This window comes from Acomys russatus, chromosome 24 (assembly GCF_903995435.1).
Source record: "Acomys russatus chromosome 24, mAcoRus1.1, whole genome shotgun sequence".
Classification (NCBI taxonomy): Eukaryota; Metazoa; Chordata; class Mammalia; order Rodentia; family Muridae; genus Acomys; species Acomys russatus.
The window spans coordinates 54,802,456-54,826,652 of NC_067160.1; the positions used below are offsets into that span (position 1 = coordinate 54,802,456).

The window sequence follows — 24,197 nt, forward strand, 5'->3', positions numbered from 1 at the left end:
GGAGAGAACCCAAGAGGTGAAGTCCCATTCTTCATTTTAGAATTCAGAGAATGGAAGGCCTTGAACTTGCGCCAGCTCCCTGGTTCATCACCAGTGGGATAGAGCCTAGGCTCCCTCCTGGCCCGGTCAGCGTTTCCCCCTCGGTGAGTGGAGGTGCCATGCAACGGCTCAGCCTAGGTGCCTGCCGCGCACCTTACACGCTCAAGGTCCTTTTTTGCTCCCGGCAATGACTGACATTGAATCAGGTCCCCCTCTTAGTTGACCTGAATACAGGCTTCCCCCACAGCAAGGCGGGCTGCAAACAGCTCCAACCATCGATACTCCCCAGCAGGACTCTAGGGGTTACAGGGCCAAGCCGACTTAAGGTCTCTTGTGCCTGGTTTTGGTTCACCTCCCTGGGACAGGGGTGACTTGAGGGCCTTTGCCCCAGGGCTAAACTACAAGTGTCTTTCTTAATCTTGCCTCCCATTCTGGTCTGAGTGGAAGCCTTATCACCTAGCCTTCACTGTTGTTCAGAGGCAGCCAAATCCTTTTTCCCGCCTTTTCTGGGCATATCACAGATGCAGCCTTCAGTGAATAGCTGGTCCTGGGTGGGGCTGCGACTCCTCCCATATACTTTCTGAGCTTTGGCTTGAACAGTCTGGAGCACAGGGAGGGCTAGAGGACTCCCGGAAAGGGGGGTTGGGGGGGGGGGAGGGGGAGGGAGGAGCTCTCCTCCCAGGGCTGTGGGAGCACAGCACAGGATAGGTCAGGGATAGAAGTCATTTGTGGGGGAGCAATCATATGCTGCCCTAGAGGACTCAGCAAGAGACATCTAGAGAGGTTGGCATGGTTCCTGCCTTACGACCTGGCCAGATCCTTTGACGTATTTGGTCCTCAAATTCTTCCCTGACCCCTGACTGAGAAGCGCATTCTCCTCTTTATCTCCATCCACAAGGAAGCTAGGCCTTCAGGTAGAGTGGATGGATCTCCTCAGGCCTCTTTCCGTGATTCACAGACAGAACTCCCCTCCGTTTCTGGAGAGCAGGCCGTAGGTAGGCTTGGGCTGACTGCAGCAGCTCCCAGGCTGCAGAGTGATACAGGCTTACAGTTAAGGCTCTCCTCACCTCACTAGCTCCAGGTCTCTCTATGAGCATCCCCACCTCCTCAGCCCCTGCCAAAGACAGGCAGTGAGACCCTGGGGTGCCCACCAGTGCTCTAGGCTGGATAGCATACCTTAAAGCAAAAGAAATTAGCCCAGAGAAGAGAAGTGTCTACCCAAAGCGAACAACAGGCAAGTGGAAGGTCTCACCTCATGAGCTTCTTTTTTTTGGGGGGGGGCGGGGGTGTTGCTGTTGTTTGCTTCTTTTGTTTCGCTCTTGATACAGGGTCTCTCACTCACTATGTTGTGCTGGCTGGCCTGGGACTCACTTTATAGACCAGACTAACCTTGAACTCGGGGAGATCTAACTGGTTCCACCTTTCAAGTATTGAGTCTAAAGGCATGCACTACCACACTTGCCTTCACCATGAGCTTTTTTTAAAAAATTAATTTATTCATATTACATCTCAGTGGTTATCCCATCCCTTGTATCCTCCCATTCCTCCCTCCCATTTTCCCCTTACTCCCCTCCCCTATGACTGTGACTGAGGGGGACTTCCTCCCCTGTATATGCTCATAGGGTATCAAGTCTTCTTTTTTGGTTTTTTGAGACAGCGTTTCTCTGTGTAGCCCTGGCTGTCCTGACCTGGCTTTATAGACCAGGCTGGCCTTGAACTCATAGAAAACCTCCTGCCTCTGTCTCCATGATTGCTGGGGTTACAGGCATGCACCACCATGCCGAGCTTGCCGTGAGCTTTTAACCTGAGAATCTAAAGTCAGATTATATGGTCTCTCAAATGTGTATAACTGGGACTCGAGAACAGCTCTTTAGCCAGGGGCATGGTGGCGCACATCTTTAATCCTAGTGCTCAGGGAGGCAGAGGCAGGCAGATTGATGTAAATTCAAGGCCAGCCTGCTCAAGATAGCCAAAGCCATACAGAGAAACCCTGTATCAGAAAAAAAAAAACAAAACAAAACAAAAAAAAACAAAAACCTGTTTTAGGCAGGGTTTCCCATAACCCAGTCTGCCCATGAACTCACATATAGCTGAGGATGGCTTTGAACTGCTGATGCTCCTGCCTCCATTTCCCAACAGCTGGGTTAGACGCATTCACCCTCATACCTAGTTTTACAAAGTACCACAGGTGTACGGTGGCTTCGTGAATGCACTCGACCAGCTAAGCTGCAGCCCTTGCCTCTCAAGTCCAGCTAGAGCTACCTTCCACCCAGGCTGATTTAAGTCTCTCGGCATAAGTATATTCTGCCTGTGACTAACTCACGGAGGTGGGCGGGGTGCGGGGGGTGTGCAGAGGGGGGCCATGGCAGATGGTCAAAGTTAAAGTGTCCATAAGTTTGGTTCCCTCTGGAAGTTCCAAGAAAATCATTTCAAGGCTCTCTCCCAGCTCTTGGTAGCAGCCAGCAGCCCTTAGCATCCCTCACCATTTCTGATTCGCAAGCAGTTCTCCCTGCACCCAGCTCTCCCTCTCTTCCTGTAGGGACGTTGCTCATTTGTGGCCTGTCTTCAGCCACATCTTGACTTGATGTGACATTCACGGGTGATGAGTGGATATGAACTTTGGGGGAACATTCTACAACCTGGCATGGGGTAGGATGTCTTTTGTTTGTTTTTTTTTTTTTTTGTTTTTTCAAGACAGGGTTTCTCTGTGTCGCCTTGGCTGTCATGGAGACTCACTTTGTAGACCAGGCTGGCCTCAAACTCACAGCGATCTGCCTGCCTCTGCCTCCAGAGTGCTGGGATTAAAGGCGTGCGAGGGTGTCTTGGATCTCTGGAGGAGGCTCCAAAATCCAAAGGGATGATGCTCGGCACTCTTAGCCACCTCTGCCCTCCCCTCCCCACCCCATTGCTCTTAGCCACACCCACCCTTCCCTGTATTGCAGGTGTGCGCACACTCTGAAAAATGCCGAGATCCTTCCTGGTGAAAAGCAAGAAGGCACACACCTACCACCAGCCCCGTGCACAGGACGATGGGCTGGCCTGGCCTCCTGCCATAATTCCTGGTGAGTCTGAGCTCAGGCTAGACCCCATTCCAAGCTCGCTTGGTACTCTGTCCTGATGCTGCTGCGGCATCTCCATCTACAAGGAGCGGCATGAATGAATGCGTGAATGAATGAGTGGATACGTTAATGAATGAAATACTCATCTCCTCTACCCTTTCGGGTTCTGGGAGCATCAGATGTGGAGCCAGGAAGGGATATGTGGGTTCAGTTGAGGTCTGAGGTCAGGATGATCTGGGTTCCCTCACCTCTACCTGTCCCGGGCAGCAGACCTGGTGTGAGCAGCAGCAGGCTGGTCTCCCTGGAAACACGACAGTCCTTGGTCCCCGTAGGCATTCCAGGACTGTAGGTGTTGACTCATGGGTCTTGTCTCCTCACAGTGGCAAAAGAGCATAGCCTGAGTAGCGGCCCGGGCCTCAGCACACTGCTTCCAAGCCAGACCCTGGACTGGAACACAGTCAAACAGGAGCACGGGATGTTGCTGAACCAGAGCCTGCCCAAGATGGCCTCAGCCCCAGGTACCCAGCTGGGGCCTCCACTGTCCCCTGCAAGTGCCAGAGAGGGAGCAAGTGGCTCTGTGGTAGGACCTGTTAGGGCCGGCATGAGAAGTTGGGGACTATCAGTGAGGTCACTGGATGCCATGTGGGCTCTCAGCTTCTGTTGGCCACTTCTGGACAAGGACATGCTCCAGACGAGGACACTGAACCAGGCTTAGTGGTGCACGCCTTTAATCCCAGCACTCGGGAGGCAGAGACAGACAGATCTCTTCGAGTTGAAGGCCAACCTGGTCTACATAGAGAGTTCTAGGATAGTTGAGGCTATAGAGAGAGAGGCCCTGTCATAAATACAGAGAAAAAGGGGAGAGAGGGAGGGAAGAAGGAAGGGAGGGAGGGGGAGTGAGAGAGACAGAGACAGAGACAGAGACAGAGACAGAGACAGAGACAGAGACAGAGAGTGTTAACTGATGGCCAGAATTCGGAAATACTTGCTGCTCTTCCAGGACCTGAGTACCATAAGGCAGCTTACAGCTCCCTGTAGCTCCAGCTGGGGGATCCAGCACCCTCTACAAGCCTCTGAGGGCACCTGCCTGCACACATGTAGTAACCACACATGGGTGTACACATACATATAGAGAGTTGAAAGCAAACCCTCAAACTAAATCACCCGTACGTGTCTTTGCACAGAGGGGCCTCTTGTGACATCCCAACCCCAGGATGGGGAATCACCGCTCTCCGAGTCACCCCCTTTCTACAAGCCCAGCTTCTCTTGGGATACACTGGCCTCCTCCTATAGCCACAACTACCAACAGGCCCCCTCCACGATGCAGTCGGCTTTCCTAGAGCGCTCTGTGAGGCTGTACGGCAGCCCCCTTGTGCCCAGCACGGAGTCCCCCTTGGATTTCAGCCTCCGCTACTCCCCGGGCATGGACACTTACCACTGTGTCAAGTGCAACAAGGTAAGTAATAGGTATGGGTTTGGAGATACCCACGTGGCTCTGGCATCCTTATTTTTTGAGACAAGTCCTCATGTAGCTCAAGCAAGACCTGGGCTCTTTTTGTAACCAAGAATGACCTTGAACTCCTGGTCCTTTTCCCTCGCCCCGCCTCCTAGGTATTGGGATCCCAAGCATGCACCACCATGACTGGTTTTTGTTTTTGTTTTTGTTTTTTGCTTTTACGCAGTGCTACGGCCCCATGCGTGCTTTGCAAGCACTCTTATAAACTGAGCTCCCGCTCTAGCAGCTCTGAGATCTTTTTTCTTTTTTTTAAATTTTTTCGAGACAGGGTTTCTCTGTGTTAGCCTTGGCTGTCCTGGACTCCCTTTGTAGACCAGGCTGGCCTCGAACTCACAGAGATCTGCCTGCCTCTGACTCCCTGAGTGCTGGGGTTGCAAGTGTGCTCCATTTTACCCGGCAATCCCTGAGATCTTATCCAATAGGTTATTCAGCCTCCAGATGGGGTGTGGAGGGGTCTTCTGGCTTTTCCCCCACAGCCTCCCTTTCATAGACAGGAAAATGTCACAGAGAGGTAAGGGACTCCCTGGGATACACAGCAGAGCAGCAGGACCGCCAATACGGTGCCCTCCCCCCCACCCACTCCATTTGCTTCTGGAGCTGGGCCAGGATGCCCACAGGCCCGCCTCCTTCCAGGGACTTGACTCTGCTCTGTCTGCCCCAGGTGTTCTCCACCCCTCACGGGCTAGAAGTGCACGTCCGCCGCTCTCACAGCGGAACCCGGCCCTTCGCCTGTGACGTCTGTGGCAAAACCTTCGGCCACGCTGTGAGCTTGGAGCAGCACACGCATGTCCATTCCCAGGTGAGCAGCTGACAAAGGCTGAAGGGAACAGGGATGGGGTGGGGTGGGGGAGGGGACTCACTACTTACCTCTCTGGGTCTGAGTTGCCTAACACACTGGGTCTCCGATTGGCTGAACTGGCTTCACTGGCTGGTTGGAAGACACTCTGGGGACTTGGGGGTGGGGGTTGGAGTATGTCTGTGAGACTCAGAAGCCATCTTATGCTCTGGGTGGCTCTGCAGGCACCCCCAATTCTTAGACTTTTAGAGTTCGGTTTAATGCATAGCTCACCCCACTTATCTGTCAGTTGGGACTCATTCCTTTCCAGAATGGAACAGGTGGCTACCCAGAACTCTGCCTGCTTCCAGAGAGGTCACACAGGGGAGATAGAAGTGGGTTGCTAACACCTGGGGAGACGGGAAAGGCGGGAAATGACCACAGGAGCTCCCATCCCTCAGCAACAGGCCAGCAACTGGCTCTGTCTTCTACATCTCGCCCTCCACAGCCCAGCCAGGCCACTGCTATCACTGTTCCCGTGCACACACATGAGGAAACCAACCAACACCAGAAGATGTTGGGTTGGCTCAACCCAAATCAGATGGCTACTGGGCTGGGGAGGTGTCTCAGTTTGTAGGGTGCTTGCCTAGCCTACATGAAGCCCTTGGCTCGAACCCCAACACCAAATGTACCAGGAATGGAGGTGCATATAACAGCACCCAGGAGGTGGAGGCAGGAAGATCACAAGTTCAAGGTCATCATTACCTACATAATAAGTTCAAGTCCAAGCTGGGCTACATAAGAGCCTGTTTCATCTAAGATGACTCATCACGTCACTGTCCCAGCCAAGAGGAACTAACTCTGAGTTACTGGTGAATCCCTGAAAAACTTAGATTAATTGTGTCATCAGTCAGTCAACAAATACACCTTGAGGCTTATTTTGAGAAGCATACTGTGAGAGGCACAAGAAACTACCTCAAAGGAAGCCAGTCAGGCCCCAAGCCTCAGTTCAAGCTGAGGCAACAGAAATAGGGGCGGGATTCTTCCTGATTCCCTAGACACCCTGTCCTTGAGGCCACCCCAACGGAGTGTCCTCTTTCTCAGGGTGTCCCAGCCGGGTCCAGTCCTGCGCCCAGCTTGGCTGTCCCAGGCCTCGAGGCCCCACCTGCACCTGACCCCACAGGGCCTCGTTTCCTCCGGCAGGAGCGTAGCTTCGAGTGCCGGATGTGTGGCAAAGCCTTTAAGCGTTCGTCCACCCTGTCTACCCACTTGCTCATCCACTCGGACACTCGGCCCTACCCCTGCCAGTTCTGTGGGAAACGCTTCCACCAGAAGTCAGACATGAAGAAACACACCTACATCCACACAGGTGAGTAGGCAGGAGGCCCTGTGACCTCCTGCCTGGCTTCTGGGCACCCCATCATTTGCCAAGAGGCCCACTTGAGGAGGGGCTGGTGGCCTGGACAAATCACTCAATGTAGAGTAACACCAGAGGAGCAGCCAAGTCAACATGAACGTATGGGCAGAGCGAGGCCAGCACGGGGATTACTCACCCATCTGCTCACAGCCAGTCACGCTGCCAAACCTTCCCCCACCCCACCCCCCCTGCCAATAACTCAGGGCTTCTTTGGGCCAGTCCTGGTACAAACCATGGCGGTCTACTGAGAAACAAGGAAGGGTTTGTGCCAGCTTAGACTTCAGACAAAGACTGTATCACTTTATGCATTGTGACAACTTAAAGAAGGGCCTGTTTTGCCTCATGGTCTGTAAGTAAAGTCCACTTCAGGTAACCCACTCTAGAAAATTCCTCACAGGCATTCCCAGAAATGTGCCTCCTGGCTGACCCTAAGACCCAACAAGTTGACAGTATTAACTGTTGGAGAGGCATTTTGCTCACTTGCTTGCTTGCTTATTGAGACAAATTCTTATATAGCCCAGGCTAGTCTTTGAAGCTAATATTTAGCTGAGGTTTACCTCAACATCAATACTGCAATTCTCCTGCCTCTACTTCCAGGTGCTGGGTTACAGATATGTGTTCCTTTCTTAGTTACTTTCTTTCTTTTTTTTTTTTTTTAGACAAGGATTCTCTGTGTATCCCTAACTGTCCCTGGACTCACTCTGTGATCCAGGCTGGCCTCGAACTCAGAGACCTACCTGCCTCTGACTCCTGAGTGCTGGGATTAAAGGCATTCGCCACCACGCCTGGCTCTTGCTTGCTTGCTTGATTGCTTTTGGTTTTTAGAGACAGGATTTCTCTGTGTAGCACTGGCTGTCCTGAAACTCACCAGGTAGACCAGGTTGGCCTTGAACTCACAGAGATCACCTCCTACTCCCCATCGTTTTCCTAGGGCTGCCCATAAAAGAAGCATACCAGAGAATGAATGTGTACAGGGTAGGGGCTGCAGGCCAGGTACTGCCATCTGACCACGCCCTGCCACTTGCCCCTCTCCTCAGGTGAGAAGCCTCACAAGTGCCAGGTGTGTGGCAAGGCCTTCAGCCAGAGCTCCAACCTCATCACCCACAGTCGCAAGCACACGGGCTTCAAGCCCTTCAGCTGTGAGCTGTGCACCAAGGGTTTCCAGCGCAAGGTGGACCTGCGACGTCACCGTGAAAGCCAACACAACCTCAAGTGAGACTACTGACCAGCCTGCTCCCATCGGCCAGCCTCACAATTCCAACCTCAGCCCCCCAGTCCTCCCGGAAGCGGTACTGCCCACTAGGCTCTCCTCCCGGAAGCAGTACTGCCTATGAGGCTCTCCTCCCGGAAGCGGTACTGCCCATGAGGCTCTCCTCCCGGAAGCGGTACTGCCCATGAGGCTCTCTCAGCTTCTTTTTGAGATCTGTGGAGTTGCTGGGCGACCTCAAGTGAGCCACATGCCTTCTCCGACTGCTGCAAAGAGCAGGAGTCAGCTCAGGCCTTTCTAAAGCAGTCACAGACGTCTCTGGTCTCATTCCCCACCACAGCATAGAAATCTACAAAGCCCCAAGGGAGAGACAGGAATGCCCAAAACAAACAAGAGCCAGGAGTCACAGAGACACCCTCCTGCTTGCTTCCCTGGGCCTGGTGACTTTGAGTAGTTAGAGATTCTCTTTCTGGCTGCCATAGTTGTCGCTTGCCCTGGCTGGAGGTCTGGTACCCTTGTCCTTCAGCCAGGTGGCTGTCCCCCACCTCTGGCCACATTCCTCTGGCCGCTGTTGAGTCAGGCACCTTGGTGGAGGCACAAGGCTGTAAAACCAGTGGTCCGTGTGTGAGAAGCCTGCTCCTCTCCGTGGATGTAAATATAAATAAAGATGGATTTGTTTCCATGTGACTCGCGTCTGTAAAGTGTCTACCAGGTAGCTGGGAGTCTGAAGGCTTGAGGGCCTTGATGAGGAGCTAACGGAGCAACTGAGAAACACCCTGATAGTTGCCCAGGAGGCAGGGCTAGTGCTACCGTGGGCAGCGTAAGCCTCTGCAGCAGCTCTAAGGACTCTTAAGACCTCTTCAGTGTTGCCGTGTGAGTATCGCAAAGGGATCTTGGCGGGAGTGATGAAGTTAATCCAGGGGCTGCTGCCTGGCTAACTGTGTGACTTCATTGAATTAAACTGTCATCACTGTAGGCCTGTCCTGGTGGGGACATTGGCGGGGTTCTGTAAGATGACCTCTGGGAAATAGTGCACATGGCCCAGCTCTCAGCAAGCAGTGTATTCCTGAGCAAGCCTGAGTATTCCTGTTTAAAGTCCTGCCCCACCAAAAAGGCTATGCCAATGCCATCTCCTCCAGGAAGCCTCCCTTGGTCCCCTCAGCTAGAGGTTCTCTCTCTCTCTTCTGACACTAAGTTACTTGTATCTCTCGCCCAAGGCCCAGGAGCGCCTCACAGTCCTCTGTATACAGTTTTGGCCTTGGTAGAAGGAATAGACATGAGTTTCCATACATTTTCTCCACTCCACACACCCTCTGCAGGGCACATGACATTGTCCCATTTTACAGATGGGACGACTGAGGCTTAGAGAGCTCAGCCTCCTGAAGATACGGGGGGGAGGGGTGTTCAGAAAAGCTATTCCATGCAGGCTTGGCTGTAGTGGTGGTACAATGCTTGCCTGGAATGTGTGCAGCTGTGGGTCCAATCCCTGATACAAAACCCAAAAAACAAACAAAAAAACAAAACAAAGAACCCCCAAATTTCCATTGTTTTCAAATGGCTCCTCTGCAAAACACACCCTGTGTGTGTGTGGCGTGTGCCTTTGTGTGTATGGTGTGTGTGCATGCATTATGCATGCATGTGGTGTGTGTGTGTGTGTGTGTGTGTGTGTGTGTGTGTGTGTGTGTGTGTGTTTACAGAGGATCAAATTCAGGTCCTCATGCTTGCAAAGCAAGCCCATTACCTCCCGAACCATCAATGCAGCCCAACTGTGGCCTCTTGAACTGACTTGTTTAGGGTGTTTGGCCCCTGACAACAATGTGAGGCTCTTCCTGCCCAGAGAAGGCAAAGAATTGCCCAAGCCGCATTTAGTGTGTTAGAGGTGTGTGTGTGTGTGTGTGTGTGTGAATCCTGCACCTCTCAGGTAAGAAGCTAAAGTGTGAAGGTAGGGGGTACTCTGTGCCTACATGCACTCGTGTGCCCACGTGCACACACACACATATACCACCATATGCACGCGCGTACACACACACACACACACACACACACACACACACACAAACACACCTCTGCTTTGCATGCGTCTTGTTTGCTAAACAAAACCAAGACAATATCAAGGTTTCAGCTACTTCTCCAGTGGGGCGGGGCGGGGCCAGGAGAAAGTTGAAGAGAAAAGAGAAAGCAGGCAAACAATTTCCCTCAGCTGAGGTTGAGGGTGGGTGAAGACAGGGGCAATCAGTTTCTTCATCCATTCAGTGCCGCTCCCAAGAAAAAAACAAAAGGGGAAGGGACCATGGCAGGCTCAGAGCAGGGAGTGGGGCTGGCACTCCATTTCATATCACAGACCAACGTGGGTATTGGCACAGGTACCAGGGCCCAGGCTGGGCTGGACTGAGCTGGCTCTGTGCCCAGCTGTGAGTGGGGCTGTGGAGGATGGGTCTCACACAAGCAGCAGCCCAGGAGCTGAGGAAGCCTGGCCTGTGGTAGCTTTGCCCAGTGGGAGCACGGCTAGCTCTGGAGTATCTATCATGACACCTCATGAGGCAGATTCAGTGGGCATGGCGGGGCACTGCCCACCTACTGGAGTTTGAGGGATGATCTAGACCCTTGATCTCCACTTCTGTTGGTGCCTCCTAGCTTCCTATCTGGCCAGAGATCCCTACCACCTGTGTCACTGAATGAACTAAGAGACACCACCTGGCCCTGTGAAAATCACCTGTCACTTCCATTTGCTGCAAGACTCTCTCAGAGAGGGTGGCTCTCACTCAAGGGTCACACTAACATTTAGCAGCCAGGTCACAATCCACTTTCCAATCCTACAGCTGCCCTTCCAGGCCTTGGCAGTCCCATTTCCCTAAAACGTGGTATAGTGTGGTATAGTTGCTGAGTGTGGTGGGAGGGTGGGGGGTGGGGTGAGAGAAGGCTACCAGCTCAAAGTGCTCTGTGCAGGCCAGTGTGGGTATGGAGGGGGGAGCCCATATCAGGGTGGTGTTGGTGAGTCCTCACAGAGGCTCAGTCAGCTCCTCAGTGGAGAATATTCAAACGCATGCTTTGGGGCTGTAGAGATGGCTCAGTGGTTAGGCGCTGCTCTTGCAGGGAACCAGAATTTGACTCACAACCACCAACAGCAGGGAGCTCACAACTGCTTATAACTCCAGGGGCACCAGCACTTGTGTATGCATACACACACACACACACACACACACACACACACACACTTAAAAATAAAAGAAATATTAGGGAGTAGAATGTCATCTAAAATGTCTCCTTGGGCCGGGCGTGGTGGTGCACGCCTTTAATCCCATCACTCGGGAGGCAGAGGCAGGCAGATCGCTGTGAGTTCGAGGCCAGCCTGGTCTACAAAGTGAGTCCAGGATGGCCAAGGCTACACAGAGAAACCCTGTCTCGAAAAAAAAAAAAAAAATCCTTGGTTGGCTGCCTGGCCTGCACCCCTAGCACTGGGCTCTGTCTTCCTTCTGAATGTGGGTGAAGCCTGGCCCATGGCTGCAATGTAAATCACTGATAAGGATGGAAATGTTCCCCTAGGTCAGCTGAGGGCTGAGTTGGCCCCACACTGCCCCTCTCTACCCCAAGCTAGAATGAGCTGATTGCCTGGGAGTTGAGAGTGGAGAGATGTAACAGCCAGCCAGGAGTAGGGGTGCATGCCTTTAATCTTAGTACTCAGGAGGCAGAGACAGGTGGATTGCCTTGAGTTCGAGGCCAGCCTGCTCTACAAAGTGAGTCCAGGACAGCCAAGATAACATATGAAAACTCTGTCTCAAAAAACAAACAAAGATTGGAACAGCCCAGAGCTGGAGAGATGACTCAGTGGTTAAGAGTGCCACCTGCTCTTCCAGAGGTCCTGAGTTCAATTCCCAGCAACCACATGGTGGCTCACAACCATCTATAATGTGATCTGATGCCCTCTTTTGCAGATAAAGCACTCATATAAAAAAATAAAAGATTGGAACAGCCCGTGAGCATCCCTGAAGCCCAGGTGTAGTCCATCCCATCATCCAACTGGGCCCTAGCCCTTCCTCTTCTTGGTGACCCCACTTTCATGGGTGACCCCAGTCCCTGGATTTAAACCCCTTACTCCACTCTGTCACTGCCCTATACACCCTATATGTACTCTCAGGTGAATGGAGGAGTTCCAGAGGGGAAGATCTGAAAAAGAGAAAGAATCTTGGCCCTCTGGGTACAAATACTGCCAAAGAACCCCTTGTCTGCGGGCCCAAAGATAGGAAAGACAGACATGACAGGGGTGCTATGCTTTGGAGGGTGACTGAGGTGGTAGGCACCACTGTGCCCCTCAAGGAGTGAAGAGTGTCCCAGGACAGAGGCCAGGGAGGGACAGAGGACAGGGCTCTGGAGAATCAGGCTCTCCTGGGCCCTCTGGCCCCAAGCCTTCCAGGAGACCAGCAGGGTTTCTCCACCACAGGCCTGGTGGCTCCTCCGTGGGAGCGCGCTTTTCTTTCCCTCCTGTAACTCCACTCAAGTTCACCACGTCCCAGCTCAGGGGCCCCAGAAAAAGTTTTCAAACTCTGATCAACCCTTGACCCTATTCCATTGCTAGGGAGGCAATTCAAGAGAGACGAGAGGGCACAAGGCATGTGTGTCCATCCTGTCTGCAAAAGAAAGGAAAAAGCATTCCCAGGGCCCACAGGAACCAGCTGGCCGCATGGCTGGTGACATATCTGTACACGGTCTGAGAGGGTCAGACCCTAAGGTCTGAGGGGTGCCCCTAAGGCTGAGCAGACGCAAAAGAAGCCAAGAGCATGATGCCAGCTGTCTTCAAAATGGTAGAGTTCTGTTTGTCTGCAGCCCTTTGTGCTCACAGCCTCTGAGCCTGCCAACCGAGGGTGGGACATTTATGGGGGAGGAGGGGGTAAGAAAGCTGAGCTGGCCATGCCCAGGTCTTTTCTCATTAGTTTAATTTTTTAAATTTATTTTTATTTTACATGTAGTGGCCCATGTGACTTTACATGCACGCATGACTTTACATGCAGGTGCCTGCCAAAGCCAGAGATGGCACTGGATCCCCTGGAATTGGAACTATGGAGAGTTGTGACCCTGCCGTGTAAACGCCGGGGGGGGGGGGGTGGACCCCGGGAGCGGGAGGGTGGGGCGGGCAGGGCCTGAACCTGGGTCCTCTGCATGAGCAGTAAGTGCTCAGCCATCTCTCCAGCCTCCATTGCCCATTGTTTACCATTATCCCTGAACAACACAGCACAATATAGCAGTCACTTGGTCATGAAACAGTAGCTTAAAGTGTGAGGGGAAAACTGGGGGTCAAGGGAGGGGGACTGTGTAGAATAAGTAAAACATGTGAGGACAGTGTAGGCTGCATATATATATCAAATATCAGGCCCCCACATATGCTTATAACCCCAGGTCTGATGAGGTAGAGGCCAGAGAATCAGAAGTCCAAGCTACAAAGAGGGTCCAATCAGCCTCCTGTATGAAAGATCTTAATCTCAAAAGTTAAACAACAAAACAAATCCAAAAATAAACACCAGGTCATTTTCTATGAGATGAGTATCCATGGTGACTCCAAAACCAATTCTCCACTGATACCCAGGGCCCATTGACCATTGTACTAAGGAAAGCCTGAGAAATGGAAGAGAAAGTAAATTTACAAAATCCACACATTCACAAAGGAAATTATTTCTAGCAAAAATGGTAGTTTTAAAACCAGTACGGAAGCCAGGCATGGTGGCGCACACCTGTAATCCCAGCACTCGGGAGGCAGAGGCAGGCGGATCACTGTGAGTTCGAGGCCAACCTGGTCTACAAAGTGAGTCTAGGATAGCCAAGGCTACACAGAGAAACCCTGTCTCGAAAAAGCAAAACAAAACAAAAAACCAGTACAGAAGCCAGGCATGGTGGTGCACACCTGTAATCCCAGGGGACAAGTTTCCTTTTGCATTATCCTTGTTGGCTGGCTTGCCCCTGCCCCTGCCCCTGCCCCAGCACCAGCACCAGAACCAGCATCAGCCCCAGGAGGAACCTTCTAGCAGATACTAGGTCCCTTCATTTGGAGTTGACGTCTACTTGCCCCTAGTAAATTTAGGTCCACAGGAGTCCCTGGCTCCTCGGCAATTGGGACAGGATTTCCAAGGTAGAGCAGGGCCTTGGCTTAGGAACTGGGATCTAGACAGTTAATTCTTCCCAGAACACATTGCGTTAATTTTGGAAGAGTGCCACCCCAGTGGCCCCTATAGAGATCTAGCTGGGGTTGGACCCTGCCAGAGCCAGGCAGGGCCTGTGGTTCTTGGGGACTGTGAGTGCACAAAGGCAAACTGGAGGGAAATCTGAGGCAGGACACATTCTGACCCAGCCATGCTCAGGTTTGGCCTGATAAGTTTATCAGCCCATGCCGGCTGCCAACTGTCAGCAGGGACCCTGGCAGTGGGCTGGGTGGGAAGACACTCCTGGGTCGATAGCGCTTTCCAAGTGTTATCGGGGACATGGTGGCCCAAAGCGCGGGAAACGGGGGTAACAGGAGAGAGAGTGACTTCCAACCACTTTACCCAAAGGCAAGAGCTGGGAGGGAAAAAGAGGCCCCTGAGTTTCCTGGGGTCCTGACTACTGCTGTGACACCATTAAATACAGCTGAGAATCAGTTCCAGGCAGGCATAGGCTGAGGACTCTGTCACAGATATCCAGCAGGGGACAGGGCTGCTGTGTTTCCAGCTCTTGTGCACATTCTAGAGCAAAAATCCTGTTTTCTAGAAGGTTCCAATGCCTCAGAACACATGTCTCAAATAAATAAATAAACAGTAAAGAAGAGAGGGAAGGGAGAAGAAAGGCAATAAAAGAAAAAGAAAGAATGAAAAATGAGGGAGAGAGGGAGGGAGGGAGCGAGGGAGGGAGGACAGAAAGCTCCTGCTGTGTTTCCTGCCCACTGGGAAGACAGAACAGACCAGTCTGTACCTGCAGATCCCCTTCTCCCTAAATAAGGCCCAAGCAGGTGCCCAGGGTAAGCATGGACAAGCATGTCCAGGAGAGTCATATATGAGAGCTGGAGCCAGGACCCTTACAAAAGCACAAAGACCATCTGGCTGAGTTGACTGTCACTCACTCAGCTCCAGCACAGATCTGTCCCCCACCAGGCAGCCTCCTAGGAAGAAAGGTCAGGTTCTTGGGATGCCAGCCCAACAATTTTAGCTTCTCCCCGGCAGGCACAGGATAAACAGAGCTGGTGAAAAGGAGGCGCAATGTGGGGTGAGGAGGGTGATGGCCAGTGTGACTTGAGGAAGCCTCCCCAAGAGCCCTGGGTGTGGAAGGACAGCCCTGGACATGGATGTGGGATGGGTGCTAAGGCTTGCCGACTGCTGGCATGGCTGGGCGGCTTAGTCAGGCGTTTCCTCGCCTTTGCGGCCTCTAGCATTCTGAACCTCCCACTTGTCTCCCCAGCATCCCAGAGACTGCCTTTTGCCATCGTCTTTTCTATTTGAAACATAGTCTTGCTATGTCACCCAGGCTGGCATCAAATTCATTATGTAGCCAGAGTGGCTTCAAACTCTTGATCCTCCTGCCTCAGCCTGCTGCGCGCTGGGATGATGACAGGTGGGCAGCACCAGGCCCAGACCCTTCTGTCGACTTCTGAACGAGGGACTGAAGAGTGGAGGTGAAAATGATGGGGAAAGAGAAAGACAGTTTGCCTATATGAAAGAGACCACACCATGGGGATACAGTGTGATGACCAGGACAATAGGAAAGTGACATTTGACGTTTCTGCTGCTCACCGCCTGCCTGGCATCACTGATAAGACGCTAACATCTAATAGTTCTCAGGAACTCACGTAGTGCCGAGCCATGGGACTAGAAATGCATTTAACAAGTTCTGAAGGGTGTTGCTGTTACACCCATTTCCCCAGGTAGGAAAACTGAGGCCAGAGAGGTTAGAATCTTTTTTTTTTTTTTTTTTTTGGTTTTTCGAGACAAGGTCTCTCTGTGTTACCCTTGGCTGTCCTGGACTCACTTTGTAGACCAGGCTGGCCTCGAACTCACAGCGATCCGCCTGCCTCTGCCTCCCGAGTGCTGGGATTACAGGCATGCGCCACCACGCCCGGCTTGAGGTTAGAATCTTAACAACCACTTAAGGATTCGTAGACGGTACACCACAGCCAGCACCTGCCAATGTCCCTGATGCTGGTCTCCACTCTCTCTGTTCCCCCTACCCCAGGGATTCCTTCACATCGTATTGCTTTTCCTAATCGCCCTACCACAACGTAGACTCCAGGCAGCTCCTTTGCAGTCGCTCTCCCTTCCTTCTACCATTTGTGTCAGGTTTTCAGCATCTCCCATGAGGCAGTGGGGCACAATAAGTGTGGTTGTCTGTATTACCCTTATGAGCAACTCTGGTTTTGGGGGCACAGGCCCAACCTTCCAGGCCAGGCTGGGGGACAGGTGGCACCCTGATATTGTGTGATGATACCAACCGTGACACACTCACTCCTCACCCGACCCTGCCACCAGCTGCAGCCACAGACGCCAGGCAGAAGCTCGGAGCTATTTCTGCCAAGGGTGACTTAGAACTTCCTCCCGGATCTCTTAAAAATAGAGGGGTTATCATGGTCCTCAGACCCCTTCCTCCACGTGGGGGATTCTGACATGATTTCTGGGGAAGGCCTGGGCCCCTGGCTTCTCTGGGCTGCACAAGGACTTATCTCTGAGCTCAGTTGGGCAGCAGGAAGGGACCAAAGCGACCACTGTGGGCAGCTCTTCCTGTCCCCAAAGTCCCTTTTGGGAGCAGCAGGGGATGTGGCCACAGACTCAGGGGTGTCAGTCAACACTGCTCCCTCTGCCCCCTCAGGGCAGTGGTTTCACACTGGCCTTCAGGGAATCAGAAATACACTAAGTAGAGAGTGTTCTGGGGAGGCCCCGGGTACTACCCCCCTGGACCATTCATTCTTTCTGCCCTTTCCCTAAATCCAGTACCCCCGCCCCAAAACACACACATCTGTGTCTGGCCCACCCAACCACCAGGCCCTGGAAAGGTTGCGGGAATCAGGCACTAGAAGCCAGGCCACACCACGCTACAGCAAGCGTAGAGGAGAAGCAAGTAGAGGGGCTGGGAGGCAGGCAGGGCACACCTTCCTAAGCCACCTCAGCGGCCAGGAGACCCTGGAGCCTGCCATCTCCTCTGAGCATTTGCTGACATCAGGCAGGTACCAGACTTGGAGAAGACAATGCCCCTTGCAAGTTGGAGAGACCCTAAGATACCCAGGGGCGCTGAGAGACCAAAGGAGTTACTAAGCCTAGCCCCCCAAGAGTCAGCGAAGTGTTGTTTTTTGGAAGAGGATGGCCTTCAGTGGAGGCTGGCTGCCCCTGCTCTTCCTACCTGAGAGGCTTGGCCCAGCACTACCCTGCAGGGCCTCATGCAGTCACCATATACCAAAAGTGACCGAGTGTAACCCACCATGACAACCGTCACTGTCCAGAGACAATCACAGGGTGCAGAGACACTTGGAAGGCATCCATGGCCCCACTGAGGCCTGGACCCTCCACCTCAGAAGCAAAGCTTTAGGATTCTGGCCTCAGCCTCCTCAGGTCAGCTCTACAGAAGGCGTCAATCTTAGCTAGAAACTGTCAGCTTTGGGTTTCCTCCCGCTGGCTCCCCTCAGCCGGGCCTCAGACTTATCAGAGCCCTCCAGCTGCCTAGACCCCCAACCCCCTGCAAACCACCTCCTCCTGGCATGACTCAGCAAATCTCCCCCCCTGCCCCCCCCACCCCCTTCCAGAGCAGGAGAAAACAAGGATGAAAAAAAAAATCACAATGTCAGATTACAAAGCCCCCAACTGTAGGACAGGCCCTTGGCTGAAAGATAAGGGTTTGCCCTAGGACCCAAAACCCCTGAGCAGATAAGCTGACTCCCAGCTCCCTGGGCTGCTGCAAGTACAAGCTGAGACTTCTGGGAGTGGAGACAGAGCGGTTGGGTGGCCCTTGGTGACCCTGCAAGCTGCTGGAGACCCAAGGCTCTGTCACTACCCAGTGAGCTGGGCAAAGAGGAAGCCCCGTGGTGTTGCCATCCACCCCCACTCCACAGGGCAAGAAAGAGAAGGGCGGGGGCCTTTCCAGAAAGTTCGAAGGGAGGGTACCCCACAAATGTCCTCAGATAGGGTGTGGGTGGCCCTATACCAGCTCAGCCTGCAAACTGTGCTCTCTGTAGGACCTTGGTCTCAGTCTCTCTGGGCAGTTTAGCAGCTACTATGCTGAAGAAGTGAGGGCCTGGCCTTGAGGGAGTAGGCTGGTAGCATGCAGACTGGGAAAGCCATTCTCAGCCTAGAGAGGCTGTGGGGTTCTTTGGAGGATGGGGTGAGGCTGGAGGTGGCTCCCAGGTCAGCTGTGATAGCCCTGGAGTCCTCTGGTGCGGGGGAGGATCTTGGATTTCCATGCTAGAGTCAGCAACTGGGGATGTCAGGAGGACCCTCTGATCATGAGCAGGAAGTTGGACAGAGCCAGCCTTCCAGCCTTCCACCACCAGCAGGAGAGCTGGGATGTTGGACTCTGTGCTGTCACCCTAAAGCTCATCTCAAAACAAGGGATGTGTTCCAGGAGCTAAGATGCCCACACCAAGAAGGAATGGACGTTGCTTGGGAATAAAGCTTAGCACAAGGTTTGTGTGCAGGGCACAAGGGCCACTTATCCAATGGCCTAAGCCTAAGGACTCTCCTGCTCTAGCTGGGGAAGCTTGCCTAGGTCATATTCAAGCCCTCATCAGGCTTGGCCTTGGTTTCCAGGCATATGCCAGTCCTCCTGTGGATTTGAGCTCCCCACACCTGTGTCATGGCTTCTTCTTTTGGCTTTGCATTTTCTGGAGCCGCAGAAAGGAAAGAGCTGGCCGCGAGGTCTCCAGCTTTTCAGGGTGTAACTTTGCAAAACACAGAATGCTGGGTGGACAGATGAGGAAGCGATCAAGAGCACTTAACTGCTCTTGCAGAAGACCCAGGTTTAATTTGCAGCATCCACAGAGAGGTTCTCAACTTTCTGTAGCTCCAGCTCCAGAGGATCTGACGCCCTCTTCTGGCCTCTGTGGGCACTGCATGCATGCACACACATGATGCACAAAACGTGCATGCAGGGCAAATACCCACACCTAAAATAAAAGCAAATAGATCTTAACACAGCAATACTGCTTGGTTCTGGGATGGCATGGGTGAAGCTCTGGGTTCCAACCCCAGCACTGCATAAAACCAAACAACAAAACTCAACCCGTTTGTTGTGTGCATAGCTGGTCCAAGGCCTTGAGCAAAAGAGGCATGGGAAGCAATGTGGTCCCTAGCCCGTCACAGCATTGCTTACTGTGATGGCAAATCTTGTTTGTCATTTTGATGGCTATCGAACCGACTATGAGACAAGCCCCTGGGAGCACCTACGAGATGATTTCTTGATTATATCCACTGCAGCAGGAAGACCCACACTGAATAGGGTTGGGTAGACACCTTATGCCGGAGGCCCAAATAGAAGGGGGTTGGAAGGAAATTCTTTTGCTTTTTTTGCCTGCTTGCCTTTCTGTCTCATGCTGGCAAGTGCATCTATTCTCATGGCGGGTCATCTACACTTTTGCTGCCATCCTTCACTGACATTAAGCCCGGCTTTTTTGGCCTTCCAAGGCAGACCAAAATCAGTGGCTCTCCAGGAGTCCTCCAGGCGTTCAGTGCTTGGCTGGGACAGCTGAGACAGCCGGTCTTGAGGCCTAAGCAGCTACTGATTTTCAGCTTCTGCACTGCTGGGCGACACATACTACTGTAGAAACAAACCCAGCAATAATATATGGTCTGCGCTTCTAGAGCAGTGTTTCTCAACCTGTGGGTCATGAGCCCTTTGGGCCGGACTGACTCTTTCACAGGGGTCACATAAGACCATTGGAAAACACAGATATTTACATTACGATCCATAAAGGTAACAAAACTATAGTTATGAAGTAGCAACCAAAAAATACATATATATAATTTTAATTTTTTTTTTTTTTTTTTTTTTTTTTGAGACAGGGTTTCTCTGTGTTAGCCTTGGCTGTCCTGGACTAACTTTTTAGACCAGGCTGGCCTCGAACTCACAGCGATCCTCCTGCCTCTGCCTCCCGAGTGCTGGGATTAAAGGCATGTGCCACCACGCCCGGCAACAAAAATAATTTTATGATTGGGGGTCATCACACAACATGAAGAACTGTATTAAAGGGTCACAGTGGTAGGAAAGTTGAGAGCCACAGGGCTGGAGAATCCTGGCACACTCAGAGTAGCCAGAGGGTGGTGTTGGGATTTAGACGGAGTAACCCACATGTCCACTGACAAAGAACACACAAATGCGGATTATGATGGGCTATTGTCCAGCCTTGAAAAGGAGGGGGGGAAACCCCCATTCTGACATGTAACCTTATAGAAGCCATAGTCCATGAAGGAAGCCAGTCACATAAGGCTCAGGCTGAGGGATCCCCCAGGGTGCTTAGAGCCGGTCCTAGAGGTAGGGTAGAATGGGGGTCACTGCACTAGAACAGGGACTGGGTGACCAGTAGGACTAGCATATGCGAGAAGCCAGCTGACAAAACCAGACTGGAAGACTTTTCTCTACCCTGGCTACAGGAAACAGACAGAGCATGCTCAGAAAAAGCCTGCCATATACAAAAACAGGAGAGACAGACAGCACAGAGTCTTGAGCCTTGTGGCCCAGTTCTGAGCACAAGCATTTACCCAGCTCAGTAGCTCAGCATAATCATTTAATCATTCTCAGGAGTGTTTGGAGGTTTTTTTTTGTTTTGTTTTGTTTTTTTCTTTATTTATATATTTATTTGTTTTATGTCCATGAGTGGTATGTTTGCATATACACCTTCAGGCCAGAAGAGGGCATTAGATCACATTACTGATGGTTGTGAGCCATCAGGTGGTTGCTGGGAATTGAACTCAAGACCTCTGGAAAGGGCAGTCAGTGCTCTTAACCTTTGAGCCATCTCTCCAGTCCTTGTTTTTGTTTTTAAAGATTTATTTATTTATTATGTATACAGTGTTCTGCTGGCATGTGAGCTTGCACGCCAGAAGAGGGTACCAGATCTCAGTATAGGCGGTTGTGAGCCACCATGTGGTTGCTGGGAATTGAACTCAGGACCTTTGGAAGAGCAGTCGATGTTCTTAACCTCTGAGCCAGCTCTCCAGCCCCTTGTTTTTGTTTTTGGTTTTGGTTTTTTGCTGTGTCTTTTTACATTTTATGTGCATTGGTGTTTTGCCTGCATGTATGTCTGTGTGAGGGTGTTAGGTCCCCTGGAATAGGAGTTACAGACAGTTGTGAGCTGCCATGTGGGTGCTGGGAAGTGAACCTGGGTCCTCTGGGAGAGCAGCCAGTGAGTGCTCTTGACAGCTGAGCCATCTCTCCAAGCCAAAAAGAAGCCCTTTCTTCTTCTTCTTCTTCTTCTTCTTCTTCTTCTTCTTCTTCTTCTTTCTTCTTCTTCTTCTTCTTCTTCTTCTTATTATTATTATTATTATTATTATTATTATTATTATTATTACTCTCCTCCTCCTCCTCCTCCTCTTCCTCTTCCTCCTCCCTCCTCCTCCTCTTCCTCCTCCTCTTCCTCCTCCTCCTTTGATATTTCAAGACAGGGTTTCTCTGTGTAGCCTTGGCTGTCGTGTAACTCTCTCTCTCTGTACCAAGCTGGACTTGAACTCATGAGTGATGAGATTAAAGGTGTGGGCCACCACGCTTTGCTTCTGTCTGTACTGTTGTTTTGTGTGGGTTTTTGTTGTTGTTGTTGGTGGTGGTGGTTTTGGGGTTTTGGGCTTTTTTGTTTTGTTTTGTTTTGTTTTTCCAGGCAGGATTTCTCTGAATTCACAGAGATCTACCTGTCTCTGCGCCCCCAAGTGGCTTCTGTCTTTAAAAAAAATTTTTTTTGAAATTTTTGTTTACTTTAATATGGTATTTGTTTGTTTTGAGGTAGGATTTTCATATGCAGCCTTGGCTGGACTGGAACTCATTATGTAGACCAGGCTGGCCAGAACACTCAGAGATCTGCCTGCTTCTGCCTCCCAAATGCTGAGATTAAAGGTGTGCATCACCACAAAGCCATTAGAGATTTGGTTTGGTTTGGATCGGTTCTCAAGCTTGGTGTAGCAAGTACCTTTACCCACAGAGCCACATCGATGCCTTTCTTCTCCCTTAATAATCTCTATTACCGTGTGTCCCTGGTTTGGGGACATGAGAATCTGGAAACATCAGTAGGTACCCTCAGAGCTCCGACTCATGCCAGTGTAGTTACCAGGCATTTGAGATGGGACATGAGGACCTAGTTTTTGATGGAGACAAGAGTTCCAGATTTACAAGATAAAAGTTCCAAAGACGGTCTGTGCCGATGGCTGCACAGCAGCGTGAAAGAGCTACTTAGAAACACTTAAACTGGAAGTTTTGTTAAGTGTGTCTTTTACCACCACCACCCTCAACAAAGCATCAATCCTGGATGGCACAGTGGATGTGACTTGGTCTTTGCTTTAGAAAAATCTTAAGAACCAGCCCAGCCCCTGCCCCCCCCCCCCCAGTCTCACATCCAAGTAGAAAACAGGGCGGATCCTACTAACAGTCTTGAGGCCCACAACCCTGTTCTTTGCTGGAGTTGTGAGGCCCCTGCAGGACTGTGAGAGAGCTGCAGAGAGAATCAAGTGCCAGGGGTGACTTTGAACACCAGAAGCCAGTAGCTTTCTCTCAAACTGCCTTTGCTTGCCTCTGAGCTGGGAGTGATGGTCAGTCACTGTGTGTGCCTGGAAGTGGCTTTCTCAATTCGTTACCAGCTTCATTCTAGTCCCATCTCAGAGAGGAACCTCTCTCTCCTGTGGACAGTCACAGCCTGCAGACACTGTCCCTCTGGGGCTGGTCACTACAAAGACCTACATTGCTTTTTTGTTTGTTTGTTTGTTTGTTTTTCTTTTTTTCTTCTTCTTCTTCTTCTTCTTCTTTTTTTGGTTTTTTGAGACAGGGTTTCTCTGTGTAGCCTTGGCTGTCCTGAACTCACTTTGTAGACCAGGCTGGCCTTGAACTCACAGCGATCCACCTGCCTCTGCCTCCCGAGTGCTGGGATTAAAGGCGTGTGCCACCACCACCTGGCTTACAAAGACCTACATTGCATCCTAGCATCACATGATCGGGCATGGTCCTGACACACACCTATCATGCTAGAGGATCAGGAGATCAAAGTGATCGTGGCTATGTAGCAAGCTTGAAGTCAGCCTAGGACACTTGAGAGCCTTTCTCAAGAGAGGAATGGAGGAGAGGGTGCTTGGAGCGATGGCTCGGGAGGAAGAGCTTGCCGAGGACACAAGTTTGGTTGTCAGCGTCATGGTCAAGTGGCTCCTGCCTATCTATCTGCAGCTCCAGGGCGTCTGACACTTTTGGCTTCCTCGGGGACCTGCACTCATGTGCACACATACACACCCCCACACACAATTAAAATAATAATAAAGTTTTTAAAAATTCATTTAATAGAGCCAGGCATAGTTGCACATGCCTTTAATCCCAGCACTCGGGAGGCAGAAGCAGGCGGATCGCTTTGAGTTCGAGGCCAGCCTGGTCAACAAAGTTAGTCCAGAACAGCCAAGGCTACACAGAGAAACCCTGTCTCAAAAAAACAACCCCCCCAAATCATTTCATAGCTATGTGTGTCCCCATGGAAACACACTCTGGGGAGGTCTTTTCTGCTTCCTCAGCATCCAGGAAAGAAATTCTTTTCAATAGGGGACAGAGAACTGACCCATTTCTCTCCTCACTCCAAGCAGACTTGAGGCTAGTGGTTGGATGGGAGGGTCTGTGCCCCTGTGATCTGCCTGCCTTCAGAATGCTGGGATGGAAGGCGGATTTGGTGACTTTAAAGGACCTCTGCCAAAGGCTTTTTTTTTTTTTTTTTTGTATTTATTTCTTTATTTATTTTTATTAAAAAGGCTTTTTAAATCGAAGACCCAAGATGGGAGGAAAACTAAAGTCATGTGTGGCCCATGGCTGGGTGGCCCATTCTCCTCCTAGACACAAGGACAGCAGATCTCCTCTACTTTCTTTCTTTCTGTCTCCCTCCGGACAGCAGGTGGCCACGGACCTGGGGAAATTCCTGTAATTTCATGCCATAGATTTTGCTGCCTCTGGCTGGGGAACAAGGTCTCCCCTGCCACCCCACCCCGCCTCCCCCACTGTCCCGCCCACCGCTGCTGGTT

At 51.6% G+C, this 24,197-nt stretch overlaps 1 protein-coding gene across 2 annotated transcripts; it reads left to right on the top strand.

Moving 5' to 3' along the window:
• Positions 1-2,990: 2,990 nt before the first annotated feature.
• On the top strand, positions 2,991-8,084 carry Gfi1b (growth factor independent 1B transcriptional repressor). 2 transcript variants are annotated; one of them, XM_051167012.1, is made up of 6 exons: positions 2,991-3,101; positions 3,479-3,616; positions 4,283-4,554; positions 5,276-5,413; positions 6,494-6,758; positions 7,844-8,084. In XM_051167012.1, the coding sequence occupies exons 1-6, from the start codon at positions 3,002-3,004 to the stop codon at positions 8,020-8,022; spliced, it is 1,092 nt and encodes a 363-aa protein (XP_051022969.1). In that variant the 5' UTR covers positions 2,991-3,001; the 3' UTR covers positions 8,023-8,084. The 2 variants fall into 2 exon arrangements, with proteins under 2 accessions (XP_051022969.1, XP_051022968.1); XM_051167011.1 differs by having other exon boundaries at positions 6,593-6,758.
• The last annotated feature ends 16,113 nt before the right edge of the window (positions 8,085-24,197 follow it).